This window comes from Dreissena polymorpha, chromosome 1 (assembly GCF_020536995.1).
Source record: "Dreissena polymorpha isolate Duluth1 chromosome 1, UMN_Dpol_1.0, whole genome shotgun sequence".
Classification (NCBI taxonomy): Eukaryota; Metazoa; Mollusca; class Bivalvia; order Myida; family Dreissenidae; genus Dreissena; species Dreissena polymorpha.
Genome location: NC_068355.1, coordinates 134,383,588 through 134,407,396, shown reverse-complemented (window position 1 = coordinate 134,407,396; position 23,809 = coordinate 134,383,588). Strand labels below are relative to the sequence as shown.

The 23,809-nt window shown below is 33.6% G+C and overlaps 1 protein-coding gene across 1 annotated transcript; it reads left to right on the top strand.

The window, feature by feature from the left end:
• LOC127867180 (paired box protein Pax-6-like) lies at window positions 1-23,480 on the top strand. Its single transcript, XM_052408233.1, has 9 exons — window positions 1-62; window positions 6,528-6,874; window positions 10,988-11,195; window positions 14,370-14,519; window positions 17,401-17,483; window positions 18,365-18,537; window positions 19,904-20,004; window positions 20,808-20,960; window positions 21,317-23,480. The coding sequence occupies exons 2-9, from the start codon at window positions 6,557-6,559 to the stop codon at window positions 21,424-21,426; spliced, it is 1,296 nt and encodes a 431-aa protein (XP_052264193.1). The 5' UTR covers window positions 1-62; window positions 6,528-6,556; the 3' UTR covers window positions 21,427-23,480.
• Window positions 23,481-23,809: the final 329 nt, after the last annotated feature.

Here is a 23,809-nt window from a genome sequence, read left to right as displayed (position 1 = left end):
GGATTCAAACGGGTCTGACTCTGGTCTAAACGGAATAAGCAAGAAATCAAGGTCTAAACGAGGTAAGTGTTGTTTGATGCTTCTGTTAGAACGTATTGTTTACATAGTGTGTACCTTTTCCGAATCATTTAACGAACATTTTATTTTTAATTATTATTGAACTTAATATGCAAACGTATGTGTCGACCCGGCCACATATCTTATGTAAGCACAAGCCATGTAGATCTAGCTAGTCTTTTCTTCTGCCATTCTACCACAACTGCACTATCTCTGACTTAAGCATATCTACTTCAGTTGTCATTTACTGTCATAGCTATTTGCACTTAGTACAGGTAAATCAGCAAACCAAGTGAGAAGAGTGGGTTGGTTAACTGAGCATAATGATATGAATAAAATATTGTTCAAAACGGCGATAAGTCAAACTATACAAACAAATCGTTAAAGCGAGATTATACGATTTTGTATATGTGTTAAATTGTAATATATTGATAAAATACGTTACAATAACACAAAATAGGCAAGAAAAATTATACATTTTAGACGAATTTCATAAAATGTAGCAAAGACAAATTAGCGCCCAGAGCCGATTGTGACGAAGATATTTCGTACATATTTTCCTACAATAACGAAGCATTCGTCTTTTTAGTTAGTGTTCGTGTGTCGAATGAATAGATATCATTGCAGGAATTTAAAATTAACCGTTAAACTAAATTTATATTCACATCGTACATGCATGATATACATTCTGGCGAATTCGACTGTACAGCCTTTTTCGATTTCAGAATTAAATATCTGGCTTATTTCGCATTTTTCGACACATGTTCTTCTTAACTGTTATTTTAATTTATATTAAAATATATGTTTTATAAGTTTTTTTACACATTTTATATAAATTAATAAATATTTGACAAAACCGTATACTCTCGCTTTAAATATTTTATTAAAACTCAATACTTGAATGCAATCCTCCGCTTCTGACGTCATCAATCATGTCATTGTTACAGCAAGGAAGACACGTTTTATGTGTGAACAATTTAAGGGAAACATACTTCATGATTATGAAGTTACATTTTGCAATGGCAATATATAGATCTATTTGACATAGAACTAGTATTCAATTTAATTATTCAAAATTGATACGATTTATACAATATTTATATCACACGATCATGAATAATATGAAGTAACAGTAAAAAGCAGACACTTTAACAAAATTATTTAACACGACAACATACGATTGGCCATGAATGTTTAAGACATTAAACCCCCGGGGGGGGGGGGGTAACTTCCTATATACGGGTATATAGGGGTGTGCCGAAAATATGGGGTGTGTTTTAGGAATAAAATTATAGATAGGTGTATGGTTTTGAGCATCTAAGTATAGATATGGGTATTGAAATCAGAAATTTGCTTGTATATAAATGCACATAGATTTGTAAGTATCAGTATCAAAATGGGTACAAATAAACATGTATAATAACAAATTCAATAAGTATACTGTATTTATATGATAGAGATTAAAATTCTAGTATGAAATGTGTCCAATTTATCAAACTCTATTATTGAAATGGCTCCAGTTTTTTTTTTAACTTGTATCATAATGGGTCTACTTTATCAGAGTTCCGGTATAAAAATGGGTCACATCTCGGAAGTCTCAGTGGGACACCTGTACCCTTAAATTAGGGAAGTTAACCCCCGGGCATTAAACAATAATAATAAACGCATTAAGAAAACATATTCCTATAGCTGAAACATATTACTTTTTAAGTAAAACTATAGATCTATTATACTATTTATATACTAAAACTTATTCCAACAACTTAAATAATGCTTTATATGAATATTATTCCAAATCGAATAGTTTCCTATATAATAAATATTATTTCGTATAAGGTGTGTTCATGGTTTAGCTGTAGCGGATTTTTAACCCATGTATGCCGAGTTGATCTCCCATCCTACTAAATTGGATCAATTTATTTAAAAAATTAGGGATGTCTAGTATAGTTATTTCTATATTTAGAATATTTCTTAAAGAAATTCCATTAAGCAAACAGCGCAGACCCTGATGAGACGCCGCATCATGCGGCGTCTCATCTGGGTCTTCGCTGTTTGCAAAGGCCTTTTTCCTAGACGCTAGGCATAAATAGGTTAAACAAAATACAATAAATCGATAAAAACAAAATTATTCTTTAGAAGTGTTTCATAGTAAGTAATTGGAAAAACGTTTCTGTGCATGTGAATTTAAATACAAACTTGAAAACCGTGTACAGTCAACACTAATCTAACAATTACTACAAATGCAATTGTTCAAACGGTGTTTCCTTTTTCGAATAATGTAAAATTTGACAATGTGTAAAATATATATGCGCCGTGCTTTGTGAAAAGGAGGTTTTATGCATGTGCGTAAAGTTTCGTCCCAGATTTGTCTCCGCAGTCCGCACAGGCTAATCAGCGACGACTGTTTCCGCTGAAACTGGATTTTTGCTAAGAAGGGACTTTCTTTAATTAGAAAATATCATAAAAGCGGAAAGTGTCGTCCCTGATTAGCCTGCACAGGCTAACCTATTAGCCTGTGCGGACTGCACAGGCTAACCTGGGACGACCCTTTACGCACATGCATTAAACCCCATTTCCACAGAGTACGGATCATTTAATATAGATACAATAGTTTAATATTTTTCAGAAATAAAAGATCGTCATTTAAGTGTCGCTAAGCGATTTAAGACTTTTTTCCGTTCCATCGTACGACATTTAAGTAACACCAATCTTTTCAATGTTCTTATACTTCTGCATGATGTTTGACGAACGATATATATTTACAACTGTTTTATTATAATGCATCGAACATTGCAAATATATCTTTATCTGAAATGTATAAGCCTACATTGTGGCAATATTGGTCGGACTAATCCTTATATTGCACAGAAACATGACCTTTTCTATGCACGTCTTCATGCAGTCTGGTCCATGAATTGAATGAATGAAATGACTTAATCGCATGTGCGTAATGTGTCATCCTAGAAAATATTGTTAAGTCCGCACAGTCTAATCTGGGATGATACTTTCCTTTTAACTTGGATTTTCGTTTCGAAGAATTTTCCTTTCAAAACAAAATTCAATCAAAGTTGAATGTGTCGTCCCTGATTAGCCCTCGCTGACGACAGTTTACGCATATGCGTAAAGCCTCGTTTCCCCAGTGCGTGCGTAAAGCCTCGTTTCCCCAGTGCGTGCGTAAAGCCTCGTTCCCCCAGTGCGTGCGTAAAGCCTCGTTCCCCCAGTGCGTGCGTAAAGCCTCGTTCCCCCAGTGCGTTCGTAAAGCCTTGTTCCCCCAGGGTCATATCCTTTTATGTCAATAAAAATAAACAGCAACAAATTTAAGTAGCAGTTTTAACAAATGAAACACATTTCTTAATTTAAAATACACATTTTTTTTTTTAGTTTTGACAAGGGACTGTTCTATATTCAGTAATTTTAATCGCCACGCATATCACACAAAAAAACTTATTTAATGATACTGATTTACATAATATTCTTAACAGTTGTTATTTATTTTAGATAAAAAGCGATAGCGGATGCAAACCCTTCTGTTGACCGATTTATTGCATGAGTAAATTGAACATTTCAACATCTCATACCTTCATGTAAAGCAAATGACACCTTTTAAAATATAATAAGTATTTATAGTTATTATCTTAGATAAGAATAGGATATGTATCATAAGTAAGTGCATTAAAAAACAATATTGCTTAAATATAGTAATCGCAGAACAATACTCAGTAATTATATTTAATTAATTATTAATTATTTTATAAATAAATTAAACGCGTGAAATAAAATATACTGTTTAAATATGAATCAGCAGTGATTGTATTTTTATTTTAATAATCACAGATTATTTTTTTAAAGTTCTTTTTGCATGCAGAGATGCATTTGCAATATCTTTAGAAAGCATTTTCTTTCGTGCGCATGGAAAGGAACTATAACAGTTTAGAAGGTTGAACATTTTTTTCTTCAATTGTATGATCTTTAATACAGCGTTAAAAAAGGTTTAGTGAACACTTATCAGAGCATATTAAGTAACACAACCTTAAAATTTGTATCAACTTATTGGTCTTGGAACTCACCTATTATCAGATCAAACAGTAGATTATGACCACAACCAAAGACTTCCATAGCACTGATATGAGTCGTGTTCTGAGAAAACTGGTCATACTGCATGTGCGTAAAGTGTCGTCCCAGATAAGCCTGTGCAGTGCGCACAGGCTAATCAGGGACGACACTTTACGCTTTAATGGTATTTTTCGTTTAAAGGAGTCCCTTTTTACCGAAAATCTAGTTTAAGCTGAAAGTGTCACTTTACGCAAATGCATTAAGCCCAGTTTTCTCAGAACATGGCTGATATATACGTGGTGCGTGTAGCAGTTATATCTGTTTCTGAATATAAAAAAACTATTCCCGGAAATTCATTTTGACGTGAAAGGCGCGCATCCATTGACTGAAACGACTAGCACACACATCAAAGAATACCGCCGGTTGGTGACAGGAAATAGATCTCTAGGACTTAGAAAGGATTAAACGCTTTCACCGCGAGATGTAATGTGTTCCCAAACTCAAAGATTAAACGAGTATTTGATATTGCATTTAACGTGATTAAATGTTATAGTCAAATATTTGTAGCCTTCCCGTAGTGCGATGTCTGCTTATAAAACAATCAAGCGATCACAGTAGTTTATATATTTTTTGGTAAACGATACGGTTAAAACCAGTACCTTCTTTTCCCGGGCAAAATGCATATGTAGTTGCATTAATGATAAGAATGAAGAACGCGTGTTTGTTAAATCTCGTACTTGTAGATTGTTCTTAATACAAAATAAGCGTAATTTGTTGCATGTTATGTTCTAAATACACCAGACAGTACAGCAATGGTCACGGTACTAGAACGAAGAATACAAGCAGGATAAAATATGGCAATGACCCCAGGCTTTTATCTGAATGATTTATATAGCTCCTGTCATCTTGAGTACTCAGCAAAGGACCCGTCGACAGAATAGGGCTGAGTCACGTGATATGGTCGAATCACGTGATGTCATAGTTCACCATGTTTCTTCGCAAATGTCTTTCAAGTGGGTTCGTAGATTGTCATATCGTGACGATGGAATGATGCTACGTTATTTATAACATTGTAACAGAAAACGTTCATCGGTAAAGTGTCTATATATCATGTGTTTGAGATTTTCTCTACACTTATATGCGTCTCGTTATCTAGCCACCAGACTTATACTTAACATCTGTCCGAAAGTGGTAAATAATGATTAAAACTAACACATGATGCCGATAAAGAGCGAAATATGTTTCATAGATTCTACGAGTTCCAATATATTAATTCCAGTTTTGAGATGCGATGTTTCCGGGGGCAAATAAATATTTGTTTATGAACATTGATTGTAGCGGGTGTAAATAAAATTGCGGTATTTTGAGACGTACTGTATTCAGATGGAGTAATCACGTGACAAACAAGATGGCGACGTCCATGCCGAGAAAGGTATTTTTCGCCGTTATATTCCCCATTTATTACTTTAAATAATTGTTAAAATGCCGCTCACGTTCAAGCCATATTTTCTGCATGAAAATGATTAGCATTTACATCGTATTAATATTCGCGCTATATCTCGACTTTACTAGCTGCGAAATTTCTTAGCGTGTCACATAATTACAGCTCGCGCTAAGAAATTTCGCAGCGAGTAAATTCGAGATAGAGAGCGAATGTTATTACGTAATAAACGCTGATAACTTTCTTGCAGATATGGCTGGAAAGTGAGCGACATTTAAACAATTATAGTCGTAATAACGGGTATAAAAACGGCGAAAAATACCTGTCTCGGCATTGACGTCGCCATCTTGTTTGTCATTTGATTATTCTCTCTGATATTGATCCATCCTTCAAATCTTTATTTTCGAGATGTGATGCTACTCTCCATATACAAAAGTAACCAATTGCATCATAAACATAATTTGAAATGGACTTATTCTTATTTTAACGTTTGGTACGACTGTTTATTGATAGTTCATGCGGACGTGAAAATAAAACCATAACATTTTTTTATTTCATCGGTTGAGATTTATGTCGTTGGAATGACCTTCAATGTGGTAGCATGATGTCATAACATATGCCACAGGATGTATTAATAAATAAAAAAAATATGATTCGCAAAAGACACACAAAGCGTATTTCGCAATATTTAGTATGTATCAACATTGAACGTATGCATAAATGATAAACGTGTAATGCGTTATTAGAGTAATAAATGTTGCTATCGCTACTAGGATAGCTGTGGCGTAGAGGATATGGTGTCAGCCTAACGTCCGAGAGGTAACGGGTTCTATCACAACTATGGCAGCGTTCTTTAGATCTCCAGTTAAGACACCATGCTATAATTCTACCCAGAAAACAGAATCGAGAGCGTTTCAATAAGCGTTAGGCTTTCAATACAATCGAGCTAAAATAAATAGGTTTTAAACCATTACAGGTCATAGCGGAATTAACCAGCTGGGAGGTATGTTTGTCAACGGACGCCCTCTACCGGATTCTACTAGGCAACGCATCGTGGAGCTGGCCCACAGTGGGGCAAGGCCCTGTGACATTTCCCGGATTCTGCAGGTATCCAATGGATGCGTGAGCAAAATTCTCGGACGTTATTACGAGACCGGGTCAATACGACCTCGAGCAATAGGTGGCAGCAAACCTCGTGTTGCTACGAATGATGTGTGTAGACACGTTGCCCAATATAAACGGGAATGTCCGTCAATATTCGCCTGGGAAATTCGTGATAGACTGCTGGCGGACGGCGTTTGTAATCAGGAAAATATACCCAGTGTAAGTATATATAATACGAGGCTAGTTATATTTATTAAAACTTAAAAATGGATTATAGATTATTTTTCATAAATGACTTCCATACATGACGTCCATGCTATTGTGTCGTTATGTTTAATCTTGATGTATTTCTTGATGCTAATTACCAGGACTTATAAATGAAACATCAATTAAATAATTGAAAGCTAATCGGATGAACGTTTTGTAGCCATTTACAGAAAGAGAAACTACCTTTTTTCTCAATATACACCAACGATTCACGACATATGTGTTAAAACAAGAACAAAAGCAACAGTAAATAAGTATATTAACTGAACATTTTACTCATAGCGCCTTTAACATATTCAAAGATATGAACTTAGAAGAAGTCAAAGAGTTTTAACTTCGAACCTCAAAAGAAGCTCGACAGGCGTTTCCTGACTTTGTGGGAAAAGTACAATATTTCCTATAACGATGTTAATTTTAAACGTTTGGAAGAGGCGATAAAGAATAAATCATCGATACTTAAAATCAATTAATTCACACCAGAATAAGGGAGAACGAAGACAACCCATTAACTAATCAGTTCGCAAACTATAGGAGCTATTGAATGCTGCTTGCCCCGAAATAAAGCGTCAGAACCTAGAGCTTTTCTGAAAACCCGCCTAATGCAACGGCGTCCTATTGCGTCGCTATTCTTCCGTCAATACACGGCGCGGCATCTGCGATCGCAAATATAATATCGTTAAAAGATCAAAGGACGCCGCGTCTAATCACCAATGCAAGGCTGTATAGAAAATCGAGGGATATTATATTTATCGCGTTTGGTGAGAAATCGTGTATATTCACTTCTATAAATGGCTTAGTCAGTCTTCACAGGCAAGCCGCGGTTGAGACACATTTCATATATTTTTGTTTACAAATGTTATTTAGCTTCATTCAGAATTAGTCTTTGTAGAAATCAATCATATCTCACTTGAAACGTAATTAAATCTTGAACGAATGTTCAGAGTAAATCTCCAGTTATGGTTATTCGACGGACACCGAAGTGTTCCGAGTATTGATCAGTACAAATTATTTGTTAAAAATAAATAATAGGGTCTTTATCTAGCGCTCCTTTTTTGTTTTTTACAATAAATCTTTGATGCGCAAGTCTGTTTTTCATATACTTTGCATTTATTCCCGAAGAAAATGTATGCTAAAATAGTTCGTATAAAAACGGCAAATAAAAGTAATAGATTGATGCACTTTGTCTTTAAAAAAAGAAGCTCCGTTCATTTTCGCAATACAACTTGAAGTCTCCGCCTAATATCACTTTTGTTCTGTGTCTTTTGCCCGTGTCTCACTAATGATTTCCATAAATCCATAATATATACCATCTCTGTCTAACTAAAACATATCTGTAAGACTGATTCTCATCTTTTTGCCAATTTCTAACGCTCGAATCAACCAAGCGAAAAATTTAAGAAACCAAATCATCCCCTTGACTTAGTCCCGCCAAGGAAATACGGGCAGTATTGAGCTTCGGAATTGTTTTGCGTGTGGAATAGTCTGGAACACGGACTTACGCAGGTGGTAATTTCGATAACCTTTTTAATTATTAAGTTTTGTTGTTGGGCGAGCTTAAATAATCTAAGCTTTTAATACAATCAAACGCTGCGTTTATTTAAAAAAAATGTTAGTTAATTTTGACGCGTGCTCGTTTTAATTCAGAAAATTTTCGTCCAAGCGACAAAACTTTCTAGTGTTAAAATATATTATAATAATTGATAAATGGCGTTGTTTGTTGTATCACTTAATTTTATTTAATATTTAAATAAATACGTATATTTAAATCAATTCGAATGTAGTATTTTATCAGAAAACAAGTAGTTTTTTCAGTGATATTACATTTTATTACGCTAATAACAAGAAATGTTCGTCTTTACTGCAAATTGATGTTTGTTTCATCGTGAACATAAATTATTTTGAATATAATTTTACATACCTAAATACCCTTTTTATTTAAGTGATGTGTTTGAAGAATATTAGCCTGTTTCGTTAATATTTCCCGGTAATTACAAACCGATTGACACTCTGGATATCTATTTTCCTGTTAATCCATTTCCCAGGACGTTGAAATTGCATACTGCATACTAACCGCCATTATCAGTGAATGAATAAATATTGATATTTTGTTCAACGTAGTATAGTAAATTCCTCGTTTCATATTTCATTTTGGCTCGATGTCAAAGTTTTGTGTACGAATAACAATGAACTGCAATTATAAAGCCAGTTGTGAGCGGTGAGTCGCGCTCTGAGAAAAGTAGGTTTAATGCATGTGCGTAAAGTGTCGTCCCAGGTTAGACTGTGCAGTCCGCACAGGCTAATCAGGGACGACATTTTCCGTCTTAACTGGATTTCTGCTAAGCAAAGACTTTCTTTAAACGAAAAATACCATAAAAGCGGAAAATGTCGTCCCTGATCAGCCTTTTCGGACTGCGCAGATTAATCGGGGACGACACTTCACGCACATGCCCCCTTCTCACAGAGGGGTGCGTAAATAAATAAGTATATTCGGGGTAAAAAATGATGGAACCCACTACTGCCAATACAAACTTTTTAAATTTTTGACTAATGTATTTAATTATATTTATATAAATAATAAAACGTAAAATATAGTTAAACTCCAGAGAAAATATTGTTTACACCTGCGCTTCGTTTATTTTATTTTAAATTCTTTTTAAACTTGCAATAATATTTATTGTATAATAACTTTAGGCATACAAACAAACAAGACAACTATCAAATAACCGTATTAAGACGACATCTCAATATATTCCAGAAGTAAATAATAACTGTATACTAAAGAAGCACATATAGAGATTTAAGTCATGCACACCGTTAAGGCAAAAATGGAAGCGCTAATAGTGGAACCTGATTTGCAAAATCTTAAATTTTATTTTATTTAAATCAAAATGATATTTGTTCATATCAGCAATAACATATGAAAATAATTTTAATATGAAATACCACGATACAATACAAACGCAAGAACCAAATGATATGAAATGGAATTTACCTAAACGTGTTAATTAAAGTTAAGTGCAACCTTGCTGATGTCTGTTTTTTGTTCTGAAAATGGTGCCACTTTGTAATACAAAACAAAACAAAAACAAGAACAATATTGATTCGATCAAGTGCACCTCACAACAGGATTACGTATTTTGTTTCGAAGAAAATAATACAAAAGAATTATAATTTCATAAAGACGCCTGTTATTCAAAATATGCGGTTTATTGATGCGAAGGAAATAAGGGTCATGTGCTTAAATACTGGGAATTCATTTACCAATATATGGGAAAATTAATTAAGTGATTCTTTTTTGCGTGTCAACGTCAAGCATATTCTGTAAAAATCTCGTCGGCGCTTTAGAAATATTTCCAGTAACTACTAGCGACCGATGGTGGCATTAAAACGCGTTTTACGTCTGAACGAACAAACTGAATGGTGCTTCAATGACATGATTGGTGGAGGCGACTTCCAATACATTGCTACGCCGGTTACCCTTTCGCAGCGTCTAGGGTCCTAGCGAAGCAGGGCACTTGAAAACACAGGGTCATAGAAACGGCCCTTTGCTCTCACCAGCTTCAGTATTGTCCGCGGCCAGTGACCAAGAAAATGCGGCACTCGAAAACCAGACCATATGGCCAAATTTGACTTCTATATTAATTTGCTCATACCTTGTTAGCATCAATTGATCAGGAGTCATGGACTCGATTTTCGGATGTTTGTCGGTCTTTAGATTCGTTTCTACAAATTGCAATGCAAACAGTTTGGAGTGGGCTAGCAAACAAATACACGATGCGATACACACGTTATTACCGAGGCCTCCCTTATCTGCGTTGGCATGTGAATTAAAAGACGTTCCTGTCACATATCATTATCAAACCATCATACCAAACCAATAAAATTATTATTCGAGCTGAATGAAATTCTTATATTAGCGTTACATGAGAATTATCATATGTAATGCAGGATGGCAATTGTTTTTTCTCCATTTTACTTTAAAAAGAAACCATATATTGTTTGCTTTGAAATTTCTGTTCACATTATTGTATTGTAATATTATTATACATTGTTAACGCGTTACAGGTTTCTTCCATAAACCGTGTCCTTCGAAACCTAGCAACAGAAAACCAAAAGGTCATGGGTCAAGGCAGCATGTACGACAAGTTGGGTATCCTGAACGGACAGGCATGGGCCCGGCCTAACCCATGGTACCCCAATATGGGCATGCATACTTTAGGAGCACCAGCTTACCATCAACCACCAAGTAGTCACTTGGAACTGGACAAGAAACGTAAGCTGATGTTGTTTGTATTGCTAGTTAGCTAGAAAGTGTATATGAGACTCACTCTGTGAAAACGGCGTTCGATGCAGGTGCGTCAAGTGTCGTCTTAGATTAGGCTGTTCAGTTCGCACAGTCTGGATTTTTGTTAAAATGATACTTTCTTAAAACTAAAAATATCATATAAGAAGAATGGGTCCTCGAGGCCCGATCAGGCTGTGCGGACTACACAGGCTAATCTGGGACTACAATTTACGCACATGCAGTTAACCCGTTTTCACAGACCACGACTCGTATGCATAGTCTTTACATCGGGCATGTTTTCCATTAACTACTGTGTGCATTGAAAAATATAAAACACATGAAATAAACAAAAGCTTCTGCTTTCCGATGTTTTTTTACTCTTTTAAGACAGCGTACAATGTGTTGTATTAATTATATGTGTGAAGATTACAATCAATAACCTGTAAATACACATGGCGTTAACGAATAACTCAACTCTTTCGAAATTACCACATACAGTAAAGGGCGGATGTGTTGAACAAGCAAATACAAAAATATTAATAATTTTAACATCATAAACGGATATAATTCATTTGTAGAAAACAATATCAGTGAAGAAGTTTTATTTTAATTGTAGTTGCTGTACTTAAAAAGCTCTAAGGTCGCAAATCGGTACGTTACTCCAAAATGGCAATCTGCTATGTTCTCTATCAAACGTTCCCAACACTTTCTCGCACCGCAATGCGAAACGAATCAGTTTCTCATAAAAGAAAAAGTGCATTTTAATACTAGCATTAAAGTGTTGATTACATAACTAGATGTTTGACGCCAGACTATATGCCGGGCCACTTCAGAATTCAAATTGTTTGAAAATAAATCCAGCTTCGGGACACTCCAGATTTCTGTGTCGTCTCCGTAAAATCGTAATTGTCAACGGCGTTTACAGCCAACATTATTGGACAATGGGACGACCCAAGCGATACAAGTGTAAGAACCAGAGATGGATTTCTATTAGCAAGACATCTCAGACTCAATTAATTTCTCCCGTTTTCGAAAGCCGAAACAGATTAAAGAAATCGTTTACACTTTCACCTTTGGTCATTGCGGGGATGCTGCTGAAGTGCTGACAGAATGAAATATGCATTTGATTGTGTAAACGTAGTCACAGTGTCTGTGGACCTTTTCATCACATCGGCTAATCCCGTAGCTATGTAAATACTGTTGAAGTACAGACAGGTAATGTGCATCGAGAGAAGTGCGACCCGCGTCATCTGAAGCCAATCGCGCGTTAATTTGTTTTATTGCTTTCATTTCCACATTTGACTGATATAACATTGCCAATTTACCGTCATAGGAATGCAATTTGGAAACATTGTCGGCTACAAATGTTTTTGATTTTTTTAAATGTAAGTTCAAAGTTGGACACCGAAAACGAAGTCTCCAACCCTGCGCTCTCATTAGTCGTAATAAAACACAAGTTCTCATACCAAATTACCCTATAAATCTACACTGTTTTGAAATAAAGATATCTGGAACTCTTGTATTCGATTTGACCATTCAGTGATATACGTGAGTTTTTGTCATTATTTTCGCAAACACGATATTACGAACGGCCATAAACGGCCGCGCGTCCTTACTCGACCCCTCTGGCCACTGTAGCGGTAATATTTAATGATTATGCGTATTTTGCTTGCTAAAACCATGAACAATGTCGCCTATCATTAAACTCGGGTAATAATCGGTAACCCTTTATTATATTAATTTGTACGAGACATTACAAAACTGTTATTTAAAAATACAAAGGACTTTGGATGAGGCGCAAAACATAAAAACACAATAAACCCGTTGACCTCATTGGCGCGGACAATCGGCTGCTCTTTCGTTTTTTAAGCCGGGTGGGCAAAACAACAGATGTTGAGGAAAATGGTTGTTAACTATACTGGCTTTTTAAAACGTGACGATTTTTCATTTAACGGAAAAGGAACAGTTTATTTATTATATACGAAATGGTTACGAATGTATCTTTACGACTTCATCCGTTAGAACTGTGTGTTTGTGTGTACATAAAAAGCTGATGTATTTGATCTAAATATGCCGATCATTAAATGTGTATTGCAATTAGAGTTTCAATATCCTTTTTATCAATATCATGTTATTATTAATTTCACATGATTTCTAAAGAGCAATTAAATTTTAATATAAACATATTGAGGATTTCTACAAATATTACTGGTGTATCGTAATTTGAACACAGGTCGAATTTAAAGAAACTGATTTCAATGCAAACATCAAATGAAGTCAAATTGTTCTTTAATGTAATGCATTGTAATATTATATTATGCGTAATTACCGTAGAGAATAACTACATGATTTGTACATTTCAAGATCACAAATAAAACTCTTCCTTATGGTTCTCAATTTCCAAACACGTGGAAGCAATTCACAATTTATTGAAATCCTTAATGCACTTGATAATTCTAACCCCTTAATTATCTGAAAGAAGAGAGTAACATGTTTAATCATGCCTCGCAATTTAATACATTAAATGTGTCGTGTTCTGAGAAAACTGGGCATAATGCATGTGCTTCAAGTGTCATCCCAGATTAGCCTGTGCAGTCCGCACAGGCTAATCAGGGACGCCACTTTCCGCTTAAACTTGATTTTCGGTAAGGAGGGACGTCCTTTAAACGAAAAATACCATAAAGCGGAAAGTTTTGTCCCTGATTAGCCTGTGCGGACTGCACAGGCTAATCTGGGACGAAACTTTACGCACATGCATTTAGTCCAGTTTTCTCAGAACACGACACAAATATTAATATTAAACGCAATACTTAATATGTCAAACCTTTTCAGTTTAACAATAATAATAAAACAAATGTAAAAAGCAAGTTTATTGTATTATTATAGAAACATGTATTTGATATTTGGGAATTTGTTACATCCCTAATATTGCGGCAATTTGTCTCCTTTAAAAATAAAATAACAAATCTGAGTGTTCATGCAGCCGGAGTGTACCATTAATGTTTATCAGTGTATTTAAAAGGCAAGAAGGTTTTTTAGTCTTTAAAAATATGTAATGTTGACAGCGTAAATAGAGGAGTGCACTAGTGTTTTATGCATATAAAAATATTGCACGTGGGTTATTGTTTTATCGCATAATAAACGTGTTCTTTTTTCTTCCAGACAATGATACAAATTCAAGTTCGGATAGCAACCATAGCGACGGTGCGAAGGGCTCGGAAAATGACGAACAAATGCGGATGAGATTAAAACGGAAACTTCAGCGTAACCGCACGTCGTTTACAGCATCCCAGATAGAGGCGCTGGAAAAGGGTGAGCCTTTCTTGTTGGTGATGAATGTTTCAGTGCAAGGTAATAAGGTCGACGGTCACAGAGCACATGACGTTGTATTCACTTACCAAATTACAAATGGAGAACGTGTTTTACCTTACCGTTGTCTTACAGTGCACGAATAACCATTTTATTGTATACGGACCGTTATAATCAAAACTCTATACAATGCATGTACATTATGTAGAATGATGGGTGACATAAAATTTGAAACGGCCGTCTTTGATACTGTTTGTCCTTTAAACTTCTTCTTGAATATGTACCATGAGACGTAATGTTTTTTTTTGTATCAGTCTCTCGTTTAATCTGAAATTATTGTAATTTCAAACTTTCATAAAACTATCAAGATTTTGAAGTAAACCAATATATTTTTGTAAATTTATTATGTAATCATGGTATTCTGGAAGGATATTCAAGAAAAAGTCCTTACAAGTTTTTCAATACTAGTAAATATTTTTTGTTTATTTAAATTATCAACGGTCGCCTGGCAGGCATCCTGCATTTGTTGCATATTGTACAGAGGGAAATATCCACGAAACGTAACACAGTTGATATGTACAATGCATAAGCGTGTATGACTTACAAAAATTGACACAATTTGTTTAAATAAAGTTTAAAATTGCCGATCGGCGGTTTCTTTGAAAAACTATTTTTCTTCTAAACAATATTGTCACCTTTTATTCAATTGTCGTGAAACTCTTTCTGTTTTAATCCCAGTTTCCAAGACTTTAATACCATTTGTGATTGATAGTTTAAGAAATATTGTTTTTGTTTCAATGAGGTTTGCGCATGCGTGTTATAAACAAGTTAACTTTTAATGGGAGGATATTAATCATTATTTCGGTATATTTTCATATGAACAGAAAATATTTAAATTTTGAAGTAAACCAATATTTATTTATCAAAAGGTTATACTATCATCTTTTTCAGTAAGGATTAAAAAAAGTCATCACTTGTTTTACAATTAATAGTTTTCCCGATTGTATATTTTAATCAATTCATTACATGAAACAATATTGATGATGAACTAATATATCTGTATCAGTCATTATTTTAACTGAAAATTTTCTCTTGACGTTTTCTGTTTCGTTATTTGATATTTCTATAAAAAAGAGTGCAAGTTTTTGCAAGTTATACTATCATCTTTTTCAGTAAGGATAAAAATCGTCAAAAAATCGTCATTACTAGTTTGCCAATTAATAGTTTTCCCGATTATATATTTTAATCAATATATGAACCAATATTGATGATGAACTAATATTCTTGTATCAGTTATTCTTTTTACTGAACATTTTCTCTTGACATTTTCTGTTTCGTTATTTAATATTTCTATAAAAAAGAGTGCGAGTTTAAGCAAGTTTTTCAAGTTATACTATTATCTTTTTCAGTAAGGATTGAAATCATTCTTACTAGTTTTCCCGATTGTATATTTTAATCAATATATGAAACAATATTGATGATGAACTAATATTCTTGTATCAGTTATTCTTTTAACTGAACATTTTCTCTTGACGTTTTCTGTTTCGTTATTTGATATTTCTATAAAAAAAAGAGTGCGAGCTTTTGCAAGTTCCGTCAAGTACGCCCAAACAAGTTATGTTTTCTCACAATAGCGGTTTCATAAATTCGTCCATTCAAGCCTGATCCCTGGCTTGTGTGTCCGGGTGCAAACTACCCTCATAAATCACGTTGTAATTAATATTGTCCAATACATAGCTGACTTATCTACGGACACCACCTTTAGTCTCATACCCTGTTAGTGTCAAAGTCGATCAACTTAGTTCACGATTAATCTTTGCGCTTTTTTGGAGATAATTTTGTAAGGACAATTGTTTTGTGGTACGTTAAGGGTCACTTGTTAAGAAGGTATTCAGGGACATAAAAGACATTTTTCCCTTCAGGGGACTAACCTTTGGTTTGATACTGATACCTTGTTCGGCCGCAATGACTTTGGCGTTTTACTCCATTGACATGTTTTGTGAGCGCGTATGGTTATTAACGTTTGCCGAATCGATGTTTAAAGTGACCGTTAGAAAGTCCTCCAAGACTTTGCAACAATGAATGTTTACGTCATGTGCACGCTTAAGTCGGTGTGCAATGTGCAAATAAAATTGTAGCACATGTATTTCTGTTATCGTAAGGGAAATTACAACAGTTTATATTTTGTGCAAATAGGAGTTAAACGATTGTTAAGAACAAGCTGTTGGTGTAAATAAAAAAGATAGGTTGAAGGAAATTCCGTAAATATAATTGTAAGAAATTAAGCAACCGTTAGCATCCGCTACTATTTTATTGAATGCTGGTGATCGATTTTCTTTAAAATATAGAAAAAAAAATACAACATATAATGAAGTATACAAATAATATACTGTGTGTGTATTGTGTTTGCCACAATGCGAATATCTGATTGGAAAATAAACATACAGATTGTAGATGCGCTGCCGACATAAAAGAGTAATACATTCTTCTGTAAAAAAATGATGCAAATTCCCATGTATTCATTTTACATAATAATTTCGACACTGTGAACACAACATGCTCAAAAATTTAACCAAGAAACTAATAACGATGAAATTGGTATTTTATTATGAAATGTGAATAAAATGAATGTATGTTACTATAATATTGTATCTAAATTAATAACTATACATACATGTATATTTTTATTTAAGATTTTATTAATTTATATAAAAAATAGAGCATTTATTTATTTTAAATATCTAAGAATATCTTTATTGCCATAACATATTTTTGTACGATATAAAAATCGAGATCTCAGGTGATTGCGTACAATTGTGGTTATTATTATTTATGTGCATTTTACTCGATCATGCTTGTGTACAATGATAACATATGCTTTCAGAATTCGAGCGCACGCATTACCCCGATGTGTTCGCCCGAGAGCGGCTTGCACAGAAAATAGACCTTCCTGAAGCCAGAATACAGGTACACAATAGTATTTTTCAAATAATTGAATACTTATTTAAATCGTAAACGGTATTATACTTTGTCTATTGTTTAGTTTCGTTCCATGCCGGCATGTATTTAGTACATTTTGCATATTACATATGAAAAAAAATATTGACATTATTTAATTCATAAATATTTGCAATGTTCGACATACCGGTATTCGTTGTTTTAGTTGTTAGTGTTGCTGTTTTAAAGGGACCTTTTTACGTTTTTGTAAATTGACAATATTGACAAAAAGTTACAGATTCGCAAATTTCCGTTGTAGTTATGAATTTTGCGTGGAAACAGTTATGCTGAACACGTACCATGCTCTAAAATATCCATTATTTTTATCTCCTGAAGATTTAAAAACATGAAAATTTTAAAGCGTAACAAACGCCAAACGATTAAATAATTTTGAGTCTTGCTGTTATCGTTATATGGTGTGCCATTTCGAGAATGACTTATACAAAGTATCAAATTCTTACTGTATGAGCACGAATGGCTGAGTGGTTTGTATGCTAGACTTTTACTCCAAGGTCCAGTGGTTCGAATCCAGATGTGGATTACTTTTTTCCTTCTTTTTTTTTTGTTTTTACTATTAGTTCCAATGTTTCTGTGAAAACAATAACGAAGTCAATGAAAACAGATTATAATGATAACCAACATAATTATAATGTATTCTTAAATAGTTGAATTTCAAAATTGTTATTTAACAACTTGTAAACATAAGATGCGTCTTTAATTTATTAGTTTAATTTAACAAAACACACATTAATTTCTAATCATAAGTACACCCCCTCTTTCATGTGTCTGATTTTCTTTAGTTTAATGAACAAACCATAAAAAACCACTGTATCCACGATTTGCCTTTTTAGGTTTGGTTTTCAAATCGTCGGGCAAAATGGCGTCGAGAGGAGAAGCTGCGGAACCAAAGGCGTGATCCCGGAAGTGGATCCTCGCGTCTCCACCCCCTCAATTCGGGCTTTCCCAACTCCATGTATCCCTCTCTACAGACCATATCCCAGATGGGGTCCGTTGATTCATATAGGTAACGATCGGTTTACTATTTATATATTTACAGTATAAAAATAATTTACTTTCTCTATAATCACATTGTATTGTATAGTTTCCATCTGTTAAGAACTGAAAATCAGTTATGTATTGCATTTAGGTGTTGTATTAATATATTTATAAAAATTATTATTTAAAATGATTTGCGTATGCATAAAGGTTACAGTCTAATTATTATTTGTGTATTTTTCTTTATACATTTGTTAGGTATATAAATTGAATTAGATTAAAGCGGTGGATATTTAATTATATAATATATATTTAAGTATATAAATATTATACTGATAAGTTAGAATGGATGTAAATAAATATAAATATTGTACAGTTATGTTAAAATCGATGTATATAATAAGTATATTTTAGTATTTAGAGTTAGTTTTTTTTAAATATTAGTATGATATTGCATTCCATGTTTTACTTTTTTTACTGATAGGTAAATGTGCTTATAAAAAAACATTCTTAACATTTTTTTCTCTGTAATCGTTATAAATTTTCATTATACATTTTATATTAAATATTCTGCAAAACATTGAATTTTAAATTTATTCAATAATTGCACCCACCCCTTTTAACTATCCCATCGGACTTTGATTTTTGGGTGAAATGTATTATTATTATTATTATAATTATAATAATAATAATAATAATTATTATTATTATTATCAAATAGTATTAAAAGTAGTAGTAGTTAAAAAAAATATTGTTATTATAATTTACACGAGATATTATTAGAAAAAAAAAGTAAGCTAAGAGATGACTGATTGATGCAAAAATCTTTAAAAAAAAATGTTATTTATGTATATTTTTTTTGCATTTAATATAAAAACAGATTAATGTTAAATAATTTGTGTTCATTTAAATGTTAAAATATCGCTTCAATCCTTCTTTAAAGCCATTCAATGTATTATTATTATTATAATCATATTTCATTACTGAACAGGGTTATTTTTCATGTGTCTAAAAATATAACATTATGTTGTTTTGTGTGTGAATATTTATGCTCTAAATATGACGGCGAATAAATTAAATATTCTTATTTGTTAAAATTAAGTATTGCAGAATAATTAAGTTTTATCCATAAAACGTTTTCCGTATTACTGATTATATCAGTTGTTATTTTAAAAATTAAACAAACATTACTGTAAGGTTGTACTGGATGATCAAATTAAACATTAAATTTTAAGACAAATATCTGCACACGTTCTTCAAATAACGCGCTACAATATTAGATCTTTTAAGTTACTTTAAAATTACGCTGTGTGGTTCACGAAAAACATACTTAAATAAAATATAATCGCAAACATTAATTTTCAAAACGCCAATCGTCCTATTGTTTTCTTCAGTGCAATGCCTCCAGTGCAGAATTACTCATTAAACAATTCCATGCCATCCAACCCATCGTGTCTTCAATCCTCCAGTTCACCCTACTCCTGCATGATACCTGGTAAGTCAATACAAATATAGTACGTTTTATGGCTACATAGCATGATATCTGGTAAGTCATGACTTATACAGTACGTAATACGGCTGCATAGCATAATACCTTGTAAGTCAAGACATATATAGCAATATAAGCCAAATACATGGTAAGCCAAGACATAAATGCAGCTATATAAGCCAAATACCTGGTAAGCCAAGACAATTACGTAGCTATATAAGCCAAATACCTGGTAAGCCAAGACAAAAATGTAGCTATATAAGCCAAATACCTTGTAAGCCAAGACAAATATGTAGCTTCATAGCATAACACATAGCTTTAAAAGCAAGCTAGATACGTGGTAAGTCAAGATAAATAAAGCTTGATTAGTTTGTTTGTGCGGAAAGTCAAGATTTTTTTAAACATTTATTTCACTACTGCTATTGCATATCCAATTATATTTAATAATAATATAAGTATGTCCCACCCCTTTCATATAAGTTGTCCTTTTCGGATTTGTAAAATGTAGTAGTAAGCAAAACCTATGGATTGCATTAACTATCTGAGAATTGTAAATACATTACAAAGCAAAACTATTTTAAACGCGATTTTATTTCAAGTAGGAACTGTTAAAGACCTCAAGCTATTAAATTAGAAGGTTTGGAAGTTTGGCAATTTTCTGTATTGATCCACATTAACTTTACAAAAAGTTAGTCGAATAACACGTGAGGGGTAAGATTGCTTGATGTGGTGCATGTCTGTGTGTTCACAGTTGTTTCTACCTAATCGTGTGAATGCGATTTTGTTAATTTCGGTTATTTATTGCACAGACTATCCGGGGCCTCGGAGCTATGACGCTCTCTCCCTAAGTGCGTATTCGAGATCATCGTGCAGCGCAGTCGCAGCAGGCAGCATTCCAAGTCACGTGTCCCATCTCAACTCTCACAATGGTGCGTCCTCGGGTAGGACATATATCAATACGGGTACATACATACACATAGACTAGAACTGCAGTGTTGTGTTGGATTCGATATTGTGTTGCACTCGGAAAAAATAGCAAGCAGGAGAAATTGCCAGCATTTTGGATTGTATTTCCATTAATTTATAATAAAATCATTGTTTGTAAGCACATTGGCACATCTCTATACATATCCCGTTTACAAATGTTATGAGAAATATCGTGTTGTGAAGTTTTCGGTCACATCGTACTCAAACTGAAATACAGTATTCTTAATATGTATTGTGATAATATCGTAAGTAAACAATTGTTTTATTATTTTATTTGTATGTCAACCTGCCTAAAAAGACCCATTCGTTTATACGTGTTCTCAAATTTCAGGTTTAATATCACCAGGGGTGTCCGTTCCTGTTCAAATCCCAGGGGGCGGACCCCAGGACATGCATCACATGGCGTCCATGTCGTCGCAATACTGGCCGCGAATCCAATGATAGTGGGTCCAATGACATTCGGTCAAATGATAGTGGGTCCAATGACATTTGGTCCAATCATAGTGGGTCCAATGACATTTGGTACAATGATAGTGCGGCCAATGACATTTGGTCCAATCATAGTGGGTCCAATGACATTTGGTCCACTGATTGTCGATCCTCTGGGCATGTTCATTGGGTTCCTCTTTGTCATGTCCTGTGGCAAAACGTACTGACTGTGCTGTATCGTTGTTTCTGGTTTTATGAAACAAGTGATGTAGCCAAAGCAGCCAGAATGTCTGCCCCGTGTAAATGAACAAGTAGTTCTTTCCTACAGAAGGGAACTGTAACTAAAAAAGCGAGGACGTGTTAGTGAAACGTTTGAATAGATGAGTTCACCGAGAAATAACCAAGGAAAAGGGCGGCAATGTTTTTTATGTAAGCCATATAAGAAATTATAGCTTGGAACTTAACGGTTGCGTTAGAAGCAAACAATGAACATGTATAGTCTCGGAAATAGTTTGTGAAAGAATCGTGTTGGTAACAATTAATATAACAAACACTACCGGTGACATGGAATAGAAACTGAGATATACATGCGGCTAAGAAAGAATGAAAATTGCAGTACGTTGCAATAAACGCCTTTCCGTATGTCAGTTTTCAATTTTCAACATGTACCCGATATAATCTCTGCATAATCAACACACTCGTGTGTCGCTACTAACGAGACATATGCAAATTGTCCATAATAATTTAGAAAAAAATGAAAGTAAATAGTTTCATTTACATGTTAGGTTCTTTAGAACATAGCACACTTACATGAAAAGGTAAATCACGTTTTGTTAATGTTGTTAAAAGGTCATTGAATTCCAGAGTGAAATTGATACAGTGAGTTAGTAACTGCACATTATATATTTAAGATCATGCATTTTATCATGTGTACATACAAGATATTTATTCCATGTTATCCGCTTTTCCTTTCTTTTCTGTGGCAAATCAAGACATATGTAGCAAAGGCCGACAAAGACGTAAAGGAAAAAACATTCACAGTTTCTTTAATATGCGTCATGTTATGTTTAAATTAAATCTTCGTAATTTTAATTAAATAATCAAGTTTTTATAATATCAATAATAATAATAAAATGGTTTATTGTTGAGTGTTTATTTGGCAACTCTGTGAATGTGAACATGCTCTCTTTACTAACTTTTATGACCTTTTTAATGTTCAATTCATTAATTAATGTATCGTATTCTGGCTCAAATATTCGAGGGGTTTTTTGGTTCATTTTAAGCTCAGGAATTTCAGTTATATATGAAAAATAAAACCGTTTGTGCATTGAAATCTTCGAATAAAACTGTTTGCTAGTCCATTCGAGCCAGGGTTATATTGTCATTGTTTTAACGTTTTGTTGGTTTAAGTTTGCACTACATGATTGAATGAAAATATTCAATGTACGTTTTCCATTCTTTCTTAAGCGGCCAGTACTTACTAATACTACCACCGTGTTTTACGCAGTCATTATTAATTGTAGCTAGTCGCTTATATGTACTAATCTTTGTTATCACATATTGTGTACACAATGTGAATACTGTTTTCAGCACTTTGTTCCATGTCATATGTGTCTTCATTTAGTTGTTGCGTCGAATGAACGCTTATACTTCTTGCTTCATTGGTACTTCTATTTTTATTCAGAAAATAAAAACACAACTCGAGACAAACGTTAAATCAGGCTTTTAATTAACTATTCTGTAGCTTTGTTTCGCCTAAATATTGAATCATTTGTTCTCCAGACAACGGACTAAATTTCGATCAGGAAATCGGCCCTCGCCTAAACAAAATTATCATTTGAAATTTATGTATCCTAAACACTTATTTAAAATGAATCTTCAAATAGTTTTCTCGCACTATAAATATGTTTCTCAAAATCTATTTTAATCATCTCGTCATTTTCAAAAGCTGCATTCGTAAGTTATCCTTGCAGACCTGTTTTGTTATTATTTCAGACTCCGTGTTCGTGATTATAATTTTCGTACTCTGAGTTCTGAATTATCTTTTCAGACCCTGTATTCGTGGTTATTTTCACTCTTCAAATTTCCAAATATGGGCATGCAGTTGGTGTGTACAGATGCTGTAAAGGTGTTTAAAGTTTAAACAAGATGAAATAAGTATTCTTTTACAGACATTTATTTTTTACAAATTTTTATCTATGGAAGAGCACCATGAAATGTAAGTGATTTCAGCCAAGTAAAAATTGGGGTCGGTTAAAAACAAAGTGTCATAAAATTCAAAATAGTATCATTTAAGTCATATTTTAAACTTAGTTTTTATAGAAACACTATATACAGCAAAAATACCAAGAACTAGACAGATTTACCGTTTACTTTTTGAAATAAAAATAAAAAT

What these genes read in the sequence shown, in the direction of transcription:
- LOC127867180 (XM_052408233.1), top strand. Translation starts at nt 6,557, where the DNA reads ATGTTTGTCAACGGACGCCCTCTACCGGATTCTACTAGGCAACGCATC. An exon ending in TTCCTGAAGCCAGAATACAG is followed by an intron (nt 17,484 to 18,364) that starts GTACACAATAGT and finishes TTGCCTTTTTAG; the next exon opens with GTTTGGTTTTCAAATCGTCG. An exon ending in TAGGACATATATCAATACGG is followed by an intron (nt 20,961 to 21,316) that starts GTACATACATAC and finishes CTCAAATTTCAG; the next exon opens with GTTTAATATCACCAGGGGTG.